General features: G+C 40.8%; 1 protein-coding gene across 11 annotated transcripts in view; it reads left to right on the top strand.

Annotated features, from left to right (window-relative positions):
- The window catches only part of Exoc2 (exocyst complex component 2), a 191,953-nt gene that overhangs the window by 129,680 nt on the left and 45,644 nt on the right, over positions 1-16,629 (top strand). For 10 of the 11 annotated variants that reach the window (XM_039095323.2, XM_039095327.2, XM_039095324.2 and 7 more), the window contains 1 exon segment: positions 2,602-2,743. In XM_039095323.2, coding sequence (XP_038951251.1) covers positions 2,602-2,743 — 142 coding nt within the window. 11 annotated transcript variants of the gene reach the window in all.

The following is a 16,629-nucleotide window of genomic DNA, read 5'->3' on the forward strand; positions in this document are numbered from 1 at the left end:
TTTGAAAGCTAAAACATATAATTCTTAGTTACTCCGTGCAGTTGTTCCCTGAAACAAATTCTTCCAGTCTGAAATTTTGTGTCTTTTATCAAATTTCTCCTTTTTTCATGTCCTCGCTCCATAGCTAGACTACTATCTGCTTTGTGTCTGTGAAAATGACATTAGAAAGATACCTATTATACCTATAGATGAGATCACACAGTATTCATCTCCCTGTGCCTGGCTTATTTCACTAAATACAGTGTCTTCTCGTCTCATTTCTATCATTGCAAATAGCAGACTTATTTTATAAGGCTGTGTAGGAGTCCATTTACCTAGCCTTTTCTTTATTCATTCATTTGTTTTTGTGGCTGTCGTTTCTTTTTTTGTCCTCAACTCAAATGTAGTTGAGGATGACCTTGAACTTTCTGACCCTCCTGCCTTTACCTTCAAAGTGTTGGGATTACTGCATACATCAATATAACTAGTTTTATGCAGTGCTGGGGACTGAACCTAATGCATGTTAGGTAAGCATTCTACCAACTGATGTTAATGGGGATTTTGTTCTTGACAGCATCCCTGTGACAGTTTAGGTTGCATACTTGTCTTCCTAAGCCCTTCTGGACCATCTTCCACTCCTTTGAATTGCTGCTCCTGTCCAGATTCTGGTCTTTCTCCTCATTTCTTCAGACCCAGTGGTGTTTCAAGAACCTGCTTTGTAGATGCCTAATTTCATCTATCATCAATCATCATCATCATTATTATTATTTTCAATATCCAAATCATCCTTCATAGAATATCTAGTGAGCTTCCAGAAACAAATCTGACTCTATGGTTCGTCCTCCTTCCCATATTCCTGCACCTCTCCCTGCTTGAAGAACTAAATGTAAATACCCTTGCTGGTGTTTGCGGAGGACTGTCTGTCATCCATCTCCCTGACTTTAGAGTGCTGTCTATTAACTCATTTGATTCATCCGTCTTTTCCACTCATTTGTTCTGCCAACCACTCACTCAGCGCCAGCCTTCTGTGCTCTGTTGAAAGAACATTTGCTGTGGCTTGCCTGTCTATAGAACACCTTCTTGTCAACCAGCTTGCTAGTCTTGTTGCCTTCTGAGCCATTGCAAACGTAGATATCTCACCCTGTATCTAGCTGCACATGATGACTTTTCCTTGTTCCCCAAGTGGGACAGATCATGGCCTTTCCATCATAGGATGTTTCCTTCCCACCCCGGGACGGTGCCTGGCTGTACATCATGGTTAGCTCATCAGCCTTGAAACCTCCTCACCTTAGTCCCACAGCACTCCAGCTTATAAGTCTTTGTTCACTGAGCTTCATCATTAATTCTCGGTGCTTGTTAGGGATACTTCTCTAGCTTTCTCATTTGTTATGTCTAAACTTGTGTCTATAATCTCTTATTGTTCAGCCAACAATACAAAGGACACCACTGTAGTGTCCACATCAGTGATGCCATCCAAAGGCATCCTATGGCTACTCTGGCTTCTTCCAATCACATGTCTGCATAACTGAAAAACTTAAGTGGACATACCACTTAAATTTCTATCGGTTTGTATTATAAGGCCTCCTAGAGCTAGTCTGTCTTCCCACTTCTAACTTCAGCTTTAGATTTCTATCATGTGTCTTTGTGCTTTAAAAGACGGCCTGCCTTTCAATTCAATATCTTTGGAGATTATGTATCCTGTCGACATAAAAGCATGTTCTGTGCTCTACTCTACCTCCCTTCTGAAGACCTTTTGCTGTATTCTGTTTCTGTTGTTGCTCCCACCACTGCTTGGTGGGTGCTTTGGTTCCCACAGGCGTACTCGTTAGATGAGCATTCCGCTTTCCTGTCAGCTTCTTGAAGTTCAGCTCTGGTGTTCAAGAAGCCTGTGTCCCTCAGGTAAAGGATGCGAAAGAAGAGTGACCATGTTTCACTACACATACCCTGAGGCAGCACACTGATGTTGTCAAATGGCAGTCACTTGAGTGTCACCGAGACCAAAGCCCCTCCTATAAGGCTGATACCAACCTCTGTTGTCTGTTTTGTCAATACTGCCAGTAGAAGCCACAGTTGACCTGTGCTGCACTGTGCCTAGATCTGGGCCTGTAGTACTCACACCAGGACTCTCTAGTAGCATCTTTGATGTATTATTTGAACCATGAAAGAGCAAAAGCTGTTTTCTTCACGGAGTGACTGTAGGACAAACAGATTGCTTAGCACTAAGATACATCTCAGTCATGCAGACATGTGGTTGGAAGAAGCCAGAGTAGCTAGAGGCAGGCTATTAGAACAGGATGCCTTTGAATGACATCACTGATGTAGAAACTGCAGTTGGTGTCCTTTGTATTGTTGCTCATTGGCTATTGAATATTTATACTGACAGTTAGATCTTTCTACAGAAAAGGAAGTTTGAAGGATTTTGAAAGACGACCTATAGTCCATAGATGGGACTTATTCCTTATTGTGTAAAATAGCAATACTGACAGTTCTATTACTGACGTAGATAATATAGAAAACTGAACTATGTAGAAAAATTCTTTATAAAATTTAATAGATACTTGCATTATTTTATTTTTTCTCCACTCTTAAATTGGCATTTTAACCCCATGTCCTGTGTTGTAGGTTAGTATGGCATCACTGAAAGAACTGGATCAACGACTCTTTGAAAATTACATTGAGCTAAAAGCAGATCCTATTGTTGGATCCTTGGAAACTGGGATATATGCAGGCTATTTTGATTGGAAAGACTGTCTGCCTCCAGCAGGTAAGTCTAGATAGGTTTCTGTAAATCAAAATGTATATAAGCTATTTTTCTTTATATTCATTCCTTTCTGTTCTTATCAAAGACAGGTCCTTTGTTATTTTTACTTATTGGCTTAAATCATTTTTAAACTATTTTTTCCTTTTTAAAAATTTATTCTTTTCTCAAATATTACATCCCAATTGCAGTTTCCCCTCCTCCTACTTCCAGTCTTCCCCCCAACACACACACACACACACACACACACACACACACACACACACACACACCCCTCACCTTTCCCTCATATCCATCCTTTCTCTACCTCAGAAAGAAGCAGGACTCCCAGGAACATCAACCAAAGTCAGCATAACAAGCTACAGTAAGACCAGGCACATGACCTCTCATCAAGGCTGGACATGGTAACCCTGTAAGAAGAAAAGGGTCCCAAAAACAGGCTAAAGAGTCAGAGACAGTTCCTATCCCCACTGTTAGGAGTCCCACAAGATTACCCAGCTACACAACATAACATGTATGCAGAGGGCCTGGGATCCCTGATTTCCTTGACATCCGCCCCCCATTCTGGTCAGTTGATTCTGTGGACCATGTTCTTGTGGTGTCCTTCACCCCTCTGACTCCTAGAATCCTTCCTCCCTCTCCTCCTCAGGTCTCTCTGAGCTCTATCTAATGTTTGGCTGTGGGACTCTGCATCTGCTCCTATCAGTTACCAGATGAAATTCCTCTGGTCTCTTTAATGACAAATATGCTAGGCTCTGGTCCCAGTACATGCTGCAGGCAGGACCAACTGTCTGTCGAAGAATTTGTGGCTGGGTTCATGTCCCAGCCCCTCGACTTGAGGCCTAAGCTGGTTAAAGAAGATGGTCAGTTCAAGGTACCTTGTCCCCTTTTACTAGGAGTATTTGCTAGGGTCACCCTCATAGATTTCATGGCGTTTCCATTGCACTAGACTTCTACCTCACCCAAGAAAGATCCTCCAGTTCCAGTCATGTCTCCTCCACAGCCATCTACCTGATCCTCTTATTCCCATCTGTACCCACACCCACTCCACCCACAAAATCTGTTCCAGTGCCTCTTCCCAGGGAGACCCATGCAGCACCGCTTACTTCCTCTTTGTTGCTTAGCCTCTGCCTCTGTGCATTGTAGTATGATTATCCTTTTATTTATAGTTACTGTCCACTTACAAGTGAGACATGCCATGCTTGTCTTTCTGGGTCTGGGTTACCTCACTAAGGATGTTTTTTTCTAGTTCATTCATTCGTCTGCAAATTTTGTGATGTCATTTTTAACAGCTGAGTGATACTACCTTATGTAAATGAACCACATCTTCCTTATCCGTTCTTTTGTCGAGGGACATCTAGGTTGTTTCTAGTTTCTGGCTATTACAAATAAAGCTTCTATGAACATAGCTGAGCACGTGTCCTTACAGTAGGATGGAGTGTCCTTCAGATATATGCCCAGGACTGCTATTGCTGGGTCTGGAAGTAAATGGATTCCCAATTTTCTGAGGAACCACTATATTGATTTCCATAATGTCTGTCAGGCTTGCACTTCCACAAGCAGTAGAGGAGTCTTCTCGTTGCTCCACGTCCTTGCCAGCAGGAGCTATCACTTGAGCTTTTGATTTTAGCTATTTTGAGGGGAGCAAGATGGAATCTCAGAGTTGTTTTGATTTGCTTTTTTCTTGTAGCTAAGGATGTTGAACATTTAAGTGTTTCTCAGCCATTTAAGATTCTTTTGTTGAGAATTCTCTGTGTAGATCTGTACCCCATATTTTAATTAGATTATTTGAATTTTGGATATTTAGTCTCTTGAGATTTTTTAATATATTTCAGATGTTAGACTTCTATCAGATGTGGAGTTGGTAGACTTTTTTTTTTTCATTTTGTAGGCTGCCACTTTGTCTGACGGGTGGTGTCCTTTGCCTTACAGAGGCTTTCTAGTTTCAGGAAGTCCCATTTATTAATTGCTAATCTTAGTGCTATTAGTTTTGTTTCAAAAAGTTGTCTCTATGGTAGGATTTTCGAGGACCACCAGCTATATAAATAATGACACCAACTCTTTTTAATATATTAATGTGTAGGCTTTTACCTAGGGCAATGTCCTAGCCAGCTATCTAAACTTAACCTAACTAACTAGCCTACTACCCTCCACATGGCCAGAGTTTTTGTCTCTGTACCCCACCATACTCCACTGGCAAATCTTCTGCACCTGCCGTCTTCTCCCAGAGACCCTCTCTCTACCTTGGACTTCTGCTCTCTGCCAATACAGCAGTCAACAACTGACAGTACAAAGACACACCTTCACATAGTGTACCCCAACATGTTTCCTTGTGCCAGTTCATTCAAGGCTGTTCCTCAACTTTTTATTGTGTCAGGTTCACTGTGTCGGTTTTATGTGAGGCCACTGATCTACTTGGACTTGAGTTTATGGGAAGTGCTAAAAATGGACTCAGTAGATATTTATTTAACATTTCACCCAAACACAAAAGAATATACTTCTCAGCACCTCATAGAACTTTCTCCAAAACTGACCACATACTCAGGTACAAAGAAAGTCTCAACAGATGATGAAATAACCCCAGTATTTTGTTAGAGCACCGTAGACTAACGCTTGATAGCAATAACAAAAACAGCACAGAGCTTACAAACTCGTGGAAACTGAGCAGCTTTCTGCTGAATGAAAAATGGATCAAGACAGAAATAAAGAATTAAAGACTTTCTAGAATCCAATGGAAATGAAGGCACAGCATCCCTAGACATATGGAACACAGTGAAAGGAACGTGGTGCCATAGCCCTACGTGCCTGCATACAACAACCAGATAGATCTCACACGAGCAGCTGAATGCTCTAGAACAAAAAGAAATAGGCATACTCAAGAGGAGTAGATGGCAAGAAATAGTCAACTGAGATTAAAACCAATAAGCTATGAACAAATAGAACAATACAAAGAATTAATGAGACTCTCTGAGGAAATCAAGATAGTCAAATTCTTATTAAAACTAACTAAAAGACACGAAAAAGATCATCCACCATGGTCAAGTAGGCTTTATTCCAGAGATGCAGAGATGCAACTTACAAAAACATTAAATATAATCCACCATATAAACAAACTGAAAGAAAAAAAATACCATGATGATCTCATTAGATGCAGAAAAAGCTACCCCTTCATGATAAAAATCCCTGGAGAGATGAGGAATAAACATAATAAAGGCAGTCTATAGCAAGCCAAGAGCCAACATCAAATTAAATGAAGAATAACTCAAACCAACTCCATGAAAATCAGGAACAAGACAAGAATATCCACTTTCTCCGTATCTATTCAGTAGTATACTTGAAGTTTTAGTTAGAGCAATAAGACAACTGAAGGATCTCAGGAGAATACACACTAGAAAGGAAAGTCAAGGTATCATCATTTCCAGATGATATGATAATATGCATAAATGACCCTAAAAATTCCACTAGGGAGTTCCTACAACTGATAAACTCTTTCAGCAAAGTAACAAGATTAACCAAAAATTAAAAAAAAAAAAAAAAGAGTCACTTCTACTTCTGTGTATAAATGACAAATGGGCTGAGGAAGAAGTCAGGGAAACAATATCTTTCACAATAGCCACAGATAATATACAATATCTTTGGCTAACTCTAACCAAGCAAGTGAAAGACTTGTATAACAAAAACTTAAAGAAAGAAATTGATGTCAGAAGATGGAAAGACCTCCCATGCACATGGGTCAGTGTGATTAGCAGAGTAAAAAGTGTCATCTTACCAAAAGCAAGCTACGGTGCAATCCCCATCAAAATCCCAACACAATTCTTTACGACCTTGAAAGGACAATACCCAGCTTCATACTGAAAAACAAAACCCCAGGATAGCTAAAACAAGCCTGTAGAATAAAATAACTGCTAAAGGTATAACCATCCTTGATCTCAAGTAATACAGCAGAACTATAGTAGCAAAAACCACATGTTAGTAGCACAGAAACAGACTCATTGATCAATAGAGTCAAATTGAAGGCCCAGATATAAATTCAACTGTGGACACCTGATTTTTTTTGATAAAGAAGCCAGAAATACACACTGGAATAAAGAAAGCATCTTCAACAAAAAATACTTTCTTTATTCTTGCTTACTGTTACCCAGGCTGATTCCATAGCTTGAGCTGTACAAAAATAACTCCACAGTAAATGTGGCTCTACAAGTACGTGTGGGAGTAGAATTAGATTTCCTCAGATGTCCACTCAGGAATAGAGTAGCTGGATCACACAACAGTGCCTCCACCCTGATTTCTGTATTACTGAGCTAATTAACACCCCAATCCTCTCTAACATTTGTTGATGTCCTTTTCTGGATGATCATTGTGGCTGGGGTTAAGTGAAATCTCAATATAGTGTTTATTTGCATTTCTTTAATAGCTTAGCATCTTGAATATGTTTTCATATAATTGCTGACCATGGTGTGTGTGTGTGTGTGTGTGTGTATGTGTGTGTGTGTGTGTGTGTGTGTGTGTGTGTGTATTCTATATCAGGTAAAGAGCTGTGTCTCCCCATCCCTGTGTCTCCGGTTCTGTGGGCTGTCTCTTCACTGTCCTGATTGTTCTCCTTTGCTATTCAGAAGCTTTTGCACTTGATGGAGTCCCTCCTGGTAGTTCTTCCTCGTATAAAGTCCTATCATCAAAATATTGCTGTCAATATTTTGAAATGTTTTTCCTGTGATTCTCTCTAATATGCTCCAAGTTTTCAAAGTTTCACATGGAAGGTTTTTTCTTTTAATCTATTATGAATTGATTCGTGTACAATGAATAACAATAGGAATCTAGTCTTATTCTTCTGAATATAACCGTCCAGCATCATTTTGTGGAAAGGCTTGCCTTTTTAGCCAGTGAGTATTTTTTAGACCTGTGTTGAAAGTCAAGCTGTTTTAGTTTTGGAAATTTATATCTTAGCCTTTGTCCTGTGGTTTTGCTTCATGTGTCTGCTTTTCTGGATTCTTTGTTTATATGGCTCATGGTGCAACTGAGTCTCTGTTGTTGGGTTCATGTCTGTTTTCATGGAGAGAGTCATTGTCCCTATAGAACAGTAGCAATTTTCAGTGCTGCAGAGGAGGGCTTATTTTTCCTGGGCTTTCTGACCACGGTTGCTTCTCAGGGCAAACAGTAGAGCTTCATGGCAGTGATCACTGCCTTCTCTGTTGCAGGGAACCAGGTTCTTGCTGCACTTCCCTCTCTAGGGCCATCTTTGAGACTGGCACAAGCACCTTGTGAAGTCTACCTCCCCAGAAAGAACTGTGAGGTCCCAGTGTCTTGGGTGCAGTGTCAGCTGGCCACTTCCATGTGTCAGGGATCCTCTGACAACACTGAGGTGTAGTTAGCCAGAGTGGAAGAGGTGTGGGAATGGTGGTGCCGGGTGAAGAGTCTCTTCAATTCACTCAGACAGCAGGACTTCACAGGTCCACACCCTCTCCCTTTAGCTCAGGTAATGAAAGTCTGAGTTCTCTGTTATCTTCAGATTCTTTCAACCATGACACCCAAGTCTAAACCTAACCCACAAGGTTAGGATTAGAGTGTAAATCGTAAGATTTATCTTGATAATAGTAGCCTTGGACTTTTCAGCATTAAGACTGTGCTGACTGGGTGGCATCCGACCTCTTTACCTAGTTTGACCTTAACTGTAAGGTAAACCTCCTTTTGTAAATAACTGGCACTGTCAACACTGCATTTCTCACATTGCAAATGTTCTGAGAAGCCCTGCATTTTTTTACTTGTTACCTTATTTAATTCTGTTGTTTGTGCAGTTTTGACTTGATTACAGCTGAACCTCCATCTTCCCTAGTCATTTAGTGAGTATTAGTTTCTTATAAGCTGGGATCTCGTGTTAAGTGATCCAGCAGAATTGACATAACCATTCTAAAATATTTCAGTCAGCAACTTAATAGTATTTTTAGAGTTTTTAATCTCTAGAAACTGAATAGTACAAACCACATAGGTAACTAATGGCTCATACAGAAGTTAGCAGTAAATTTTGTTTCCAGTACTATGTTCAGTAACTTTAAAAATACAGTTGACTAGTATTATGATTTAAGAAGAAATTTGTTAAAATCGAGCTATGTTTTTCAAGCTGTCAGATAGTTATCTACCTTTTTATTGGTACATGTGTTACTAAGGTTATTTTTGCTAGTTCTACATCACACCCCTGACTGTTTTAAGATTTTAGGTGTTCTGTTATTTGTGATTATGTGATGCTTTACATTTTATGAATTTTAGAAAAATTGAAAATGTCTCTCCTTGCAACCTGCAAATTCAGGTCTTTGAAGCGAATCTCAAGAAAAGACTTCCTTTAATTTTCTTTTAAGTACTTCTTTAAAGCTATTTATCTATAATGCATATAAACTTAAAGTTATTAACCTTCTTTAAAGTATTTAATAAATGAATTTAAACTCAACCATTTTTATCCAAGTTAAGCACATAATTGACTTTTAATTCAAGTGCTTTATATTTGTAATGTAATGATATGTAGATTCCCGATGAGCATTCACAGATATGATGGCGTGAAACGTCTATTGCCACTCTGAGATCACGCGTCAGTGAAAGTCGATGATTGTAGTCTGGAGCACTCCTCAGGCTGGTCAGACATAGCCCATAGTGCCCTGACTCGTGACCCAGCTGTTCTTGGATGTCTGTGGCTGGGATGGTGCATGAGAGTGATTCATAAGTCTCAGGCAGAGCATGTGTGCACCATTGATGTGACATAGGAAGTCCACAGCTCTTCCATGTCTGTGTTTGCTTTCCCAAGAGCAACTTGAGCTGTTCCTTCAGCTCTCTACCATTGGGATCTGTCTGACATATTTTCACTGAGCTGTGTGAGACATAGCACCATTCAGATATCTATTGTATCTTGTAACATGAATCTCTTGGAGCTCAGGTTCCAATTTGAATGTCTAGAGAAGAAAATATGCTAGAAGAATGAAAATAAGGAAAAATTGCATTTTGTATTTGTTTTGAAAAACTTGAACATTAAAGATAACCTTGCTATTGTTCCCTAACTATTAATCATTAAAATAAACATTTGTGGCTCTGCATTTTCCTCTGTGCTCTCATTCCTCTGTGCTGCTGTAAGAAAATGCCTCCAATCGGGTGGTTTATAAAGAGTAAGGTTGGGAGCCTCAGATCAAGTGTGGTGACTGCAGCACACTGTGTACCTGCGTCCTTCAGAGAGGACAAAGCCTGCATCCTTGCACCAGTGAAGGAAGTGGGAGAAAAGGCTAACTTATAACTTATAAGGCATTCATTAACCTACCTTTCCAAATGATTGTCGTGTGAGTTAATACTATTTGTAATTACTGAAACACTGTAGTGCTGTATTAATTTCTGTCAATATGCATAAGGAATGGGTGACTAATATCCTTACAGGGTGTACAAAAAAGGTCTCATTGATGTCAGCAAATAAAACTGTGCTAACAAAGCATTCATTTCAGAAAAATGTTTCAGTGTTAATTCCTAAACAAGTGAAATACTTCTGTTAATACTACAAATGGATCAGTTGTAAAGATGGCTTTTAAACTATAAATTAACTTTGAAAGTTTTTCTCCCTTATTACCTTCTGGTTTTCTAGACAATGGAACCCAGCAGTCAGCCCCCTCTGCTTCTACCTGGGGAGACTCATTATACCCATTCCCAGGCCCCAGCCCTCTCTCCCTGTGAGGCTCCTTTGGAGAAAAAGAGGTTTTCTTTGCAGGCAGATGTTAATTGGAGACCATTTCTTAGAAAAGGGTCCATGTCCGTTTTCCCTTCTTAGCACCGGAACATAGTCTCTGAGTTCATGTGCATCAGTCCTGTTGTGTCTGGAAGACTCCGTTTCCTTGGAATCACCATCCCCTCTGGCTCCCACAATCTTTCCATCCCCTCTTCCACATAGTTCCCTGAGCCCTGAGGGGAGAGGCTTGATTACAACATCCCATTTAGGACTGAGTGTTCCAAAACGACTTACTCTCTGCACATTGTCCAGTTGTGAGTCTCTGTACTTATTCCCTTCTGCTGCGAAGGGAAGCTTTTCTGATGACGGCTGAGCAAGGCACTGATCTGTGGATATAGCGGAATGTCATCTTATTGCTTTGTTCCTTTAACGGAACAGTGGTATTTGGTTTTTCCCTGTGTCCATGGTCCATCCAGTGTCAGGTTTGTGACTGCCTGAGCAGTGGATTCCATCTCATGGAGTGGGCTTTAAATCTGATCAGTCTGATCACATTTGTGCCACTGTTCTATCAGCGTGTCACACAGGCAGTCACCATTGTAGATTAAAGGGGTTTTTGTACATGGGTTGGTATTTACCCTTTTCCTCTGGTAGTGTGCAAAGTATCTTCTAATCTCATGAACACTGGTCTATAGGAGTCATGGCTCTAGTTAGACACCAGCTTGACTTCTCCCTGTTCAGTGAGATATAAAAGTGATATCACCAGCAATAGGGTTTTACTATCAGTTTATGGAGAGCAACCAATAGCCTGGTAATAGCCTGAGATATTTGGAAGTTTCCAGAGGGGTCCCCTTGTCTCAAGGACATACACAGTTTCAGCACTGATCATGAGCTGACTCCATGCCGCTCTTAATATAAGCTATTGTTGTAATCATCACCCAGTTGTGCAGTTATTACCAGTCCCTGTGCACAGCATTCTTTCTCAGAGGTCCTCAAACAGTGTTCTCTCCACTGGACTTCCCACTGCCCTGCCAGCCTCAGCTGAGGCCTCTCCACAGGTCCAGAATGCCCTTTCAGCTGCTTGAACCTAGCTCAGGACTTCTCTCCTGCTGTTCCCTGCCTCTTTGCCCCACCTGGACTTGTTTTACCCTACCCAGAACCTGATTCACAGTATGCATTCTCCAACAGACTCTTTCAGCAATTCGTGGATTGGTTGATGAGAAACACTCTGACAAAGGTTCCTCCAACGAAGTACAATGGGAAGATAAACAGCAGTCAAATGCCAGTTTACACTTGAGTTTTTAGATGAGTAGATACTTTGAACAGAATATGAGATAGAACCAACCACTCTTATTCAGTGAATGTCAAAGAACGGAATGTTGTTGATTAATGACATAGCTGTGACAAACATAGCATCCATGTTACGAAGTATCAGGACATTTATAATTCACTTAGCACTAAGGATTTCCTAAAGGCAGCATTACCTGCCCAGACCCCTTCTCATAATTCTTTGAGCCTATATAGATCATATGTTATATGCTCGGGTGCTTTTCGTAACTTGTTTCTTCTCTGGACATGGAACATGTGCTGGTTCAGGGTGCAGTCCTCCTAGGCTCCTGGACTCCTACTGTCAGCAGCTCAGCTCAGTGCGAATACTGCTTCAGATGGAAATGTGCCTGCTGGGTGGGTCTTATCCTTTTCTGCCCTGAACTCTGGAGGAAAAGCTTTCCTAAGTCCTAGGACTATTCTTGATTTCACTTGAGAAGTTTTGTAAAGACATTTTAGTGGCCCTATATTTGATCTGCTCATAAGCAAAAAAAAGGGGAAAAAAAGCAATTTTCAGTTTTCTGAAGGAGGATAAGCCTGGTTGTTCAACTTTCTAAGTCACAGGTTCATTATGTAAGCTCGCTTTGTTTTTCACTTTTGTAAAAAGGGCCTTGTCTCCTTTTTACAAACAGTTTAATATATTATAGTCAATGCCACAAAACCACTTGTACAAGGCTTTAGACATTTGGTTATAATTTCTTTGTTTGCCAAGCATTTTTCAATAAAGCTTAATTTTGGCCTTACTCATCTTCAATGTGAAATTGATTAACCTTGAGGTGGACTGTAGCTTGCATATTTCTCTTTTGCATGTCTTATCTGCTGAAGTATTTGTTATGTTTTAAATTGATAGCTGTAAACTATGCAGCTTGGCATCAGGGTAACGAATGTCCTATTGTGCAAACCTAACTCATTTTTAATATAGGAAATTTCAGACACTAACCAGAGTAGAACAGAATAACAAGTCGTGATTGACCTGTTGGCCAACTCCAGCAGTCTTCAGTTCTGGCCCTGTGTATTTTGTCTGCACTCCTGGAACTCCTACTGCTTCTAAGACCTCTTATTTTGAAGTAAATCCCAGATCATGTCATCTATATGCAAATCACACAAGGACTAATTTTTCCTAAAGAAGCATGATCAATCATAATACCATTATAAAACTTAGAAAAAAGTTAATAGTAATTCCTTAATTTCACCAAATATCCTGTCAGTGTTCAAATTCTGGATGCTTATTGCACAGAAAGTTTGCTCAGGGTTCCCCAGATCTCTGCACTGCTTTGGTTGATGTATCCCCTTTTCTTGTTTCATGGTTGGTTAGTTGATTGGTTTGGTTTAACTCTCTAGGGTCTCGCTTTCCAGTTTATTATCGGATAAGTTAGGTTCTTCGTTGTTCGGATTTTCTGAAGTTCTTCTGGGTTTTAGGATTGCTTCCCCCATGCTTTTATATGTCTTTTGTGTTTCCCATAAATGAAAAAGCAGAGTGTGAGGTTAATTTCTGTTTCCTTGTAAGTTCATTTACAAAGGAAGCTCCATAGTATTCAGGGGTATTGCTAGTCTCTCTGTTTGTGATATTAAGATTGAAAATTGAATTGAAGTGTCCTTTGGACCATCCTTTTAAAGGTTCATTGTGAAGTTTCATCTGATGATTTATAACCACTGATTTGTGCCATGATCTATTATTTTCTTTCTATTTTAGTCTGTTTGCATGAGTGGAGAGCGTGTGTACCCTGATACACATGCAGAAGTCAGCAGAATTTTTAGAACAACACTCCCTTCTTCCAACAGGGTTTTGGGTTTCTGAAGTAGGGTCTTCCTTGTTTCTGCCACACTACATACTCCAGGCTCTCTGTCCCAAAAGTTTCCAGGTGCCATCCTTCCGTCTTACTACAAGTGCTAGGATTACAGATGAGTAGCAGCACGTCCAACTTCTCTTGGCTTCTGTGGCTTGAATGCATCAGCAAGTCCTTTTACCCACTGAGTTGTCTCACCCACTGCTCATTTTGTTTCCTGATTTTTTTAATTAGTAATACTTGAGAAGATATAACTCAACTATAAAGATGTCTCTCTCCCTCCTTTCCCTTCCGTCCCTTCCACTGGATGTATACTGGGAAACTTGCCCCACACATAGGTTTTCCACCATACAGCTACACCTCCACTCCACCGTTATAGTGAGAACAAACATTAGATTAAAGGAGATGTGAAGATTAAAACAGCCAGCCAGGCCAGGAACACTGAGGAAGGTAAATGAGGAGGCCTTGTGGCCGGGTATGAGATAGCCAAGCTGACTGTGAAAGAGAAAGGACAGGTTAGTGCTGGCTAGCTCTCACAGAGCTCCCCCACCCCTACCCCAACTCCCAACCTGCAGGCAGCATAAGCAACATCCTGTATCCCTTCATGTGTTCCTGCTTCTAATGCATCTAATAATATGGTTTACTGTAGAGTAAACAGCAAGTAAGAATGACTTATAACATTTATCTCCCACCTAGTCAAGGAAGACCACTACCCCATAGACAAGGAGTTAAACATGAGACAGCCAAGAACAACTACAGCTACATCTTGTAGCTATGAGAAGAGTTAACTCTCCATTGACAGTTAATTAAGGAAAAAGAAATGTGATGAACTACAAGCTGATGATGTAAATGTGAGAACAGTGTAATTAATGGCTCAAACCCAGACATCCTCTAAGACTAGCAACACCTACAGGGAGGGTTGAGCACTGCAGTACCAGCCAGGATGAATAACTAGCAGGCAGTCAAGGACAGCAGCTAGCAAAGCAAGTCAGAGACCCATAGTGGGGCTAAGAGTGGGAGGGCTTCCCCTGACTGAGTTAGCAGTTCAGAAAGTGGCTGGCCCAGAGAAATATACATGGCAGAGCTGCCCTAATTGGCTAGGCTTATAGTTAACCCAGAACCAAGCCAATCTCACTAGAAGTCACCTCGGTCTTTGTCTAGTTTCTCTCCCAAGTCCTAAAGGAAGCTCCTAGAAAGACTGCCCAATGGGTTTTTACCTTTCATGGGCCCCTTCCATGTGCTAATCTCCCTTTTCTGAAGACCCTCTCTCCCAGAGTTTCTCTTGCTTTCTAGACCTTTACTTTCTGCTCTAGAGTGTTAAGCTTCTTTAAGCCTTCTCTGCATATACCTTTCTGGTTGTCGTAGACTTCAGTCTTAAAGTCAGTGAGACAATGCCCAGAAGCAGAACCATGTGTTTGGTTGAAGTTGTGGTTAACAGGGAGTGTCACCCTAACTCCCTAGTCACAGCCACCTGAGATAAGAACATCTTCCTTTCCCTCCATCTCACCCAGATAAGCCATTTCTTATTAAGGGATACAAAGTATTTTCCTCACCAGCTGTTTGGTTCCTTCATAGGAAAGGGCAGGACAGTGTGTCTTTTTTTTTTTTTTTTAAGCCATTTCCAAGCAGGTTGGCTTCCTAGCATTTGTCAAGGCTCATCAACAAGATAGTCTTAGCTGTAAAGTTGTATGAACTTGGTTTGAACATACCTAATGAATTTCATTTCATTATAGTAGTTGTTCTTACTGTTTACTGATGCTAGCTCTGAGCGTGTTTACTAATCAGCCCCTGGAATGGACTTCTGATCTTGAAGGCTGTTGTTGTTGACATCTTGTGTTGTGGCGTAGCATTGGATACCACATTCAGTGGTCCCAGAGGGACCAACCAGTGGAAGTCAGGAGGGATGTGAGATAAGCAATTCTTCCTCTCAGTTCTTTCTCTCCCTACACAGTGTCTCTGTTCACTTCATTAGTCCCAGGCTTTCTGATCTCTCAGGGAATCTCATCCAGAAATCTGTTAGTTCCTATGCTCTTATGTTCCAGGTTTATAAACACATGCTGAGCATTTCCAGAGCACCACTGCTCCTGTCTGACCAGTGATGAAGGGTGTGTCCCTGCACTCTGCATAGTCCCTTCCAGGTAGTGAAAGAGTATACATGTGTATTTTGTAGTAATTTTGTATCTAGTGAACCTGTGGAACTTAAGCTTCTGAAGTACTGTGGAAAGTGTTAGGGATTTTCCCCCCACACTTTACCTCATTTTGTTTGTCTAGCTACAAATCTAAGACTTAATTTCCAAACTTAATTTCCACGCTTTATAGCCTTTTGCACAGCAGTAAACAGTATGGTAAAAAGAAAAGGTACCGCTTTTCTCAGCGTGTCTTACTTAGTACTTGTCTGTCACAGTGGGTTGATGCTAGCAACTGAGCTTACTGTTTCTCTTCGATAGTTCTGTCTTCAAGAATTCATAGGTCATTTGAGAACCTGCCCTGTGGCAATTCTCACTCAGTCTGATACACCATTGTCTGGCAAAGCAGACCCATTGCTCTAATGGCCATCTGCATAGGGACACAAGCTCCATGCTTGAGAACATTGAAGCTTTGCAGCAAATGTTAAAACTTAGATTATAGGTTTCAGTCTAGGAACTTCCGTGCTGCCATGCTGTCGCCCTGACACCTCTTCAACAAAAGCCTTGCTTAGTAGTCGGAATCCCAGTTTAGTAAATCGTATGGTTTTACTAGACTTTCCTGGGTGGAAAAACTACTAGGCTCATTATCTTCACTAGGGGTTGGAAGTGAGGCTGATGACACTTGAGGATTGCCATGAGATTTGGATGGGTGGGTGCCCTGCACTCTGTGACATAAGCAGATCCACGTTGCTAAGTTTTGAATTGGGAAAAGGATCAGTGCTGTGATTTATAACGTATCACAGCAGAAAGCCAAAGTCCAGATGAGTTCCAAATGTTAAATTTGGACCACTTACAGGGTTTAAGTCACCATCGAAGGTGCCTTGATAATGTAGCCCCTGTTTCCAGAATCTAAGAGATCAGAGTCACAGTAGTGAGGCTCAGGACAGGACAGACAAGTGGTCTGAA

Source organism: Rattus norvegicus, chromosome 17 (assembly GCF_036323735.1).
Source record: "Rattus norvegicus strain BN/NHsdMcwi chromosome 17, GRCr8, whole genome shotgun sequence".
In the NCBI taxonomy this organism is placed as follows: Eukaryota; Metazoa; Chordata; class Mammalia; order Rodentia; family Muridae; genus Rattus; species Rattus norvegicus.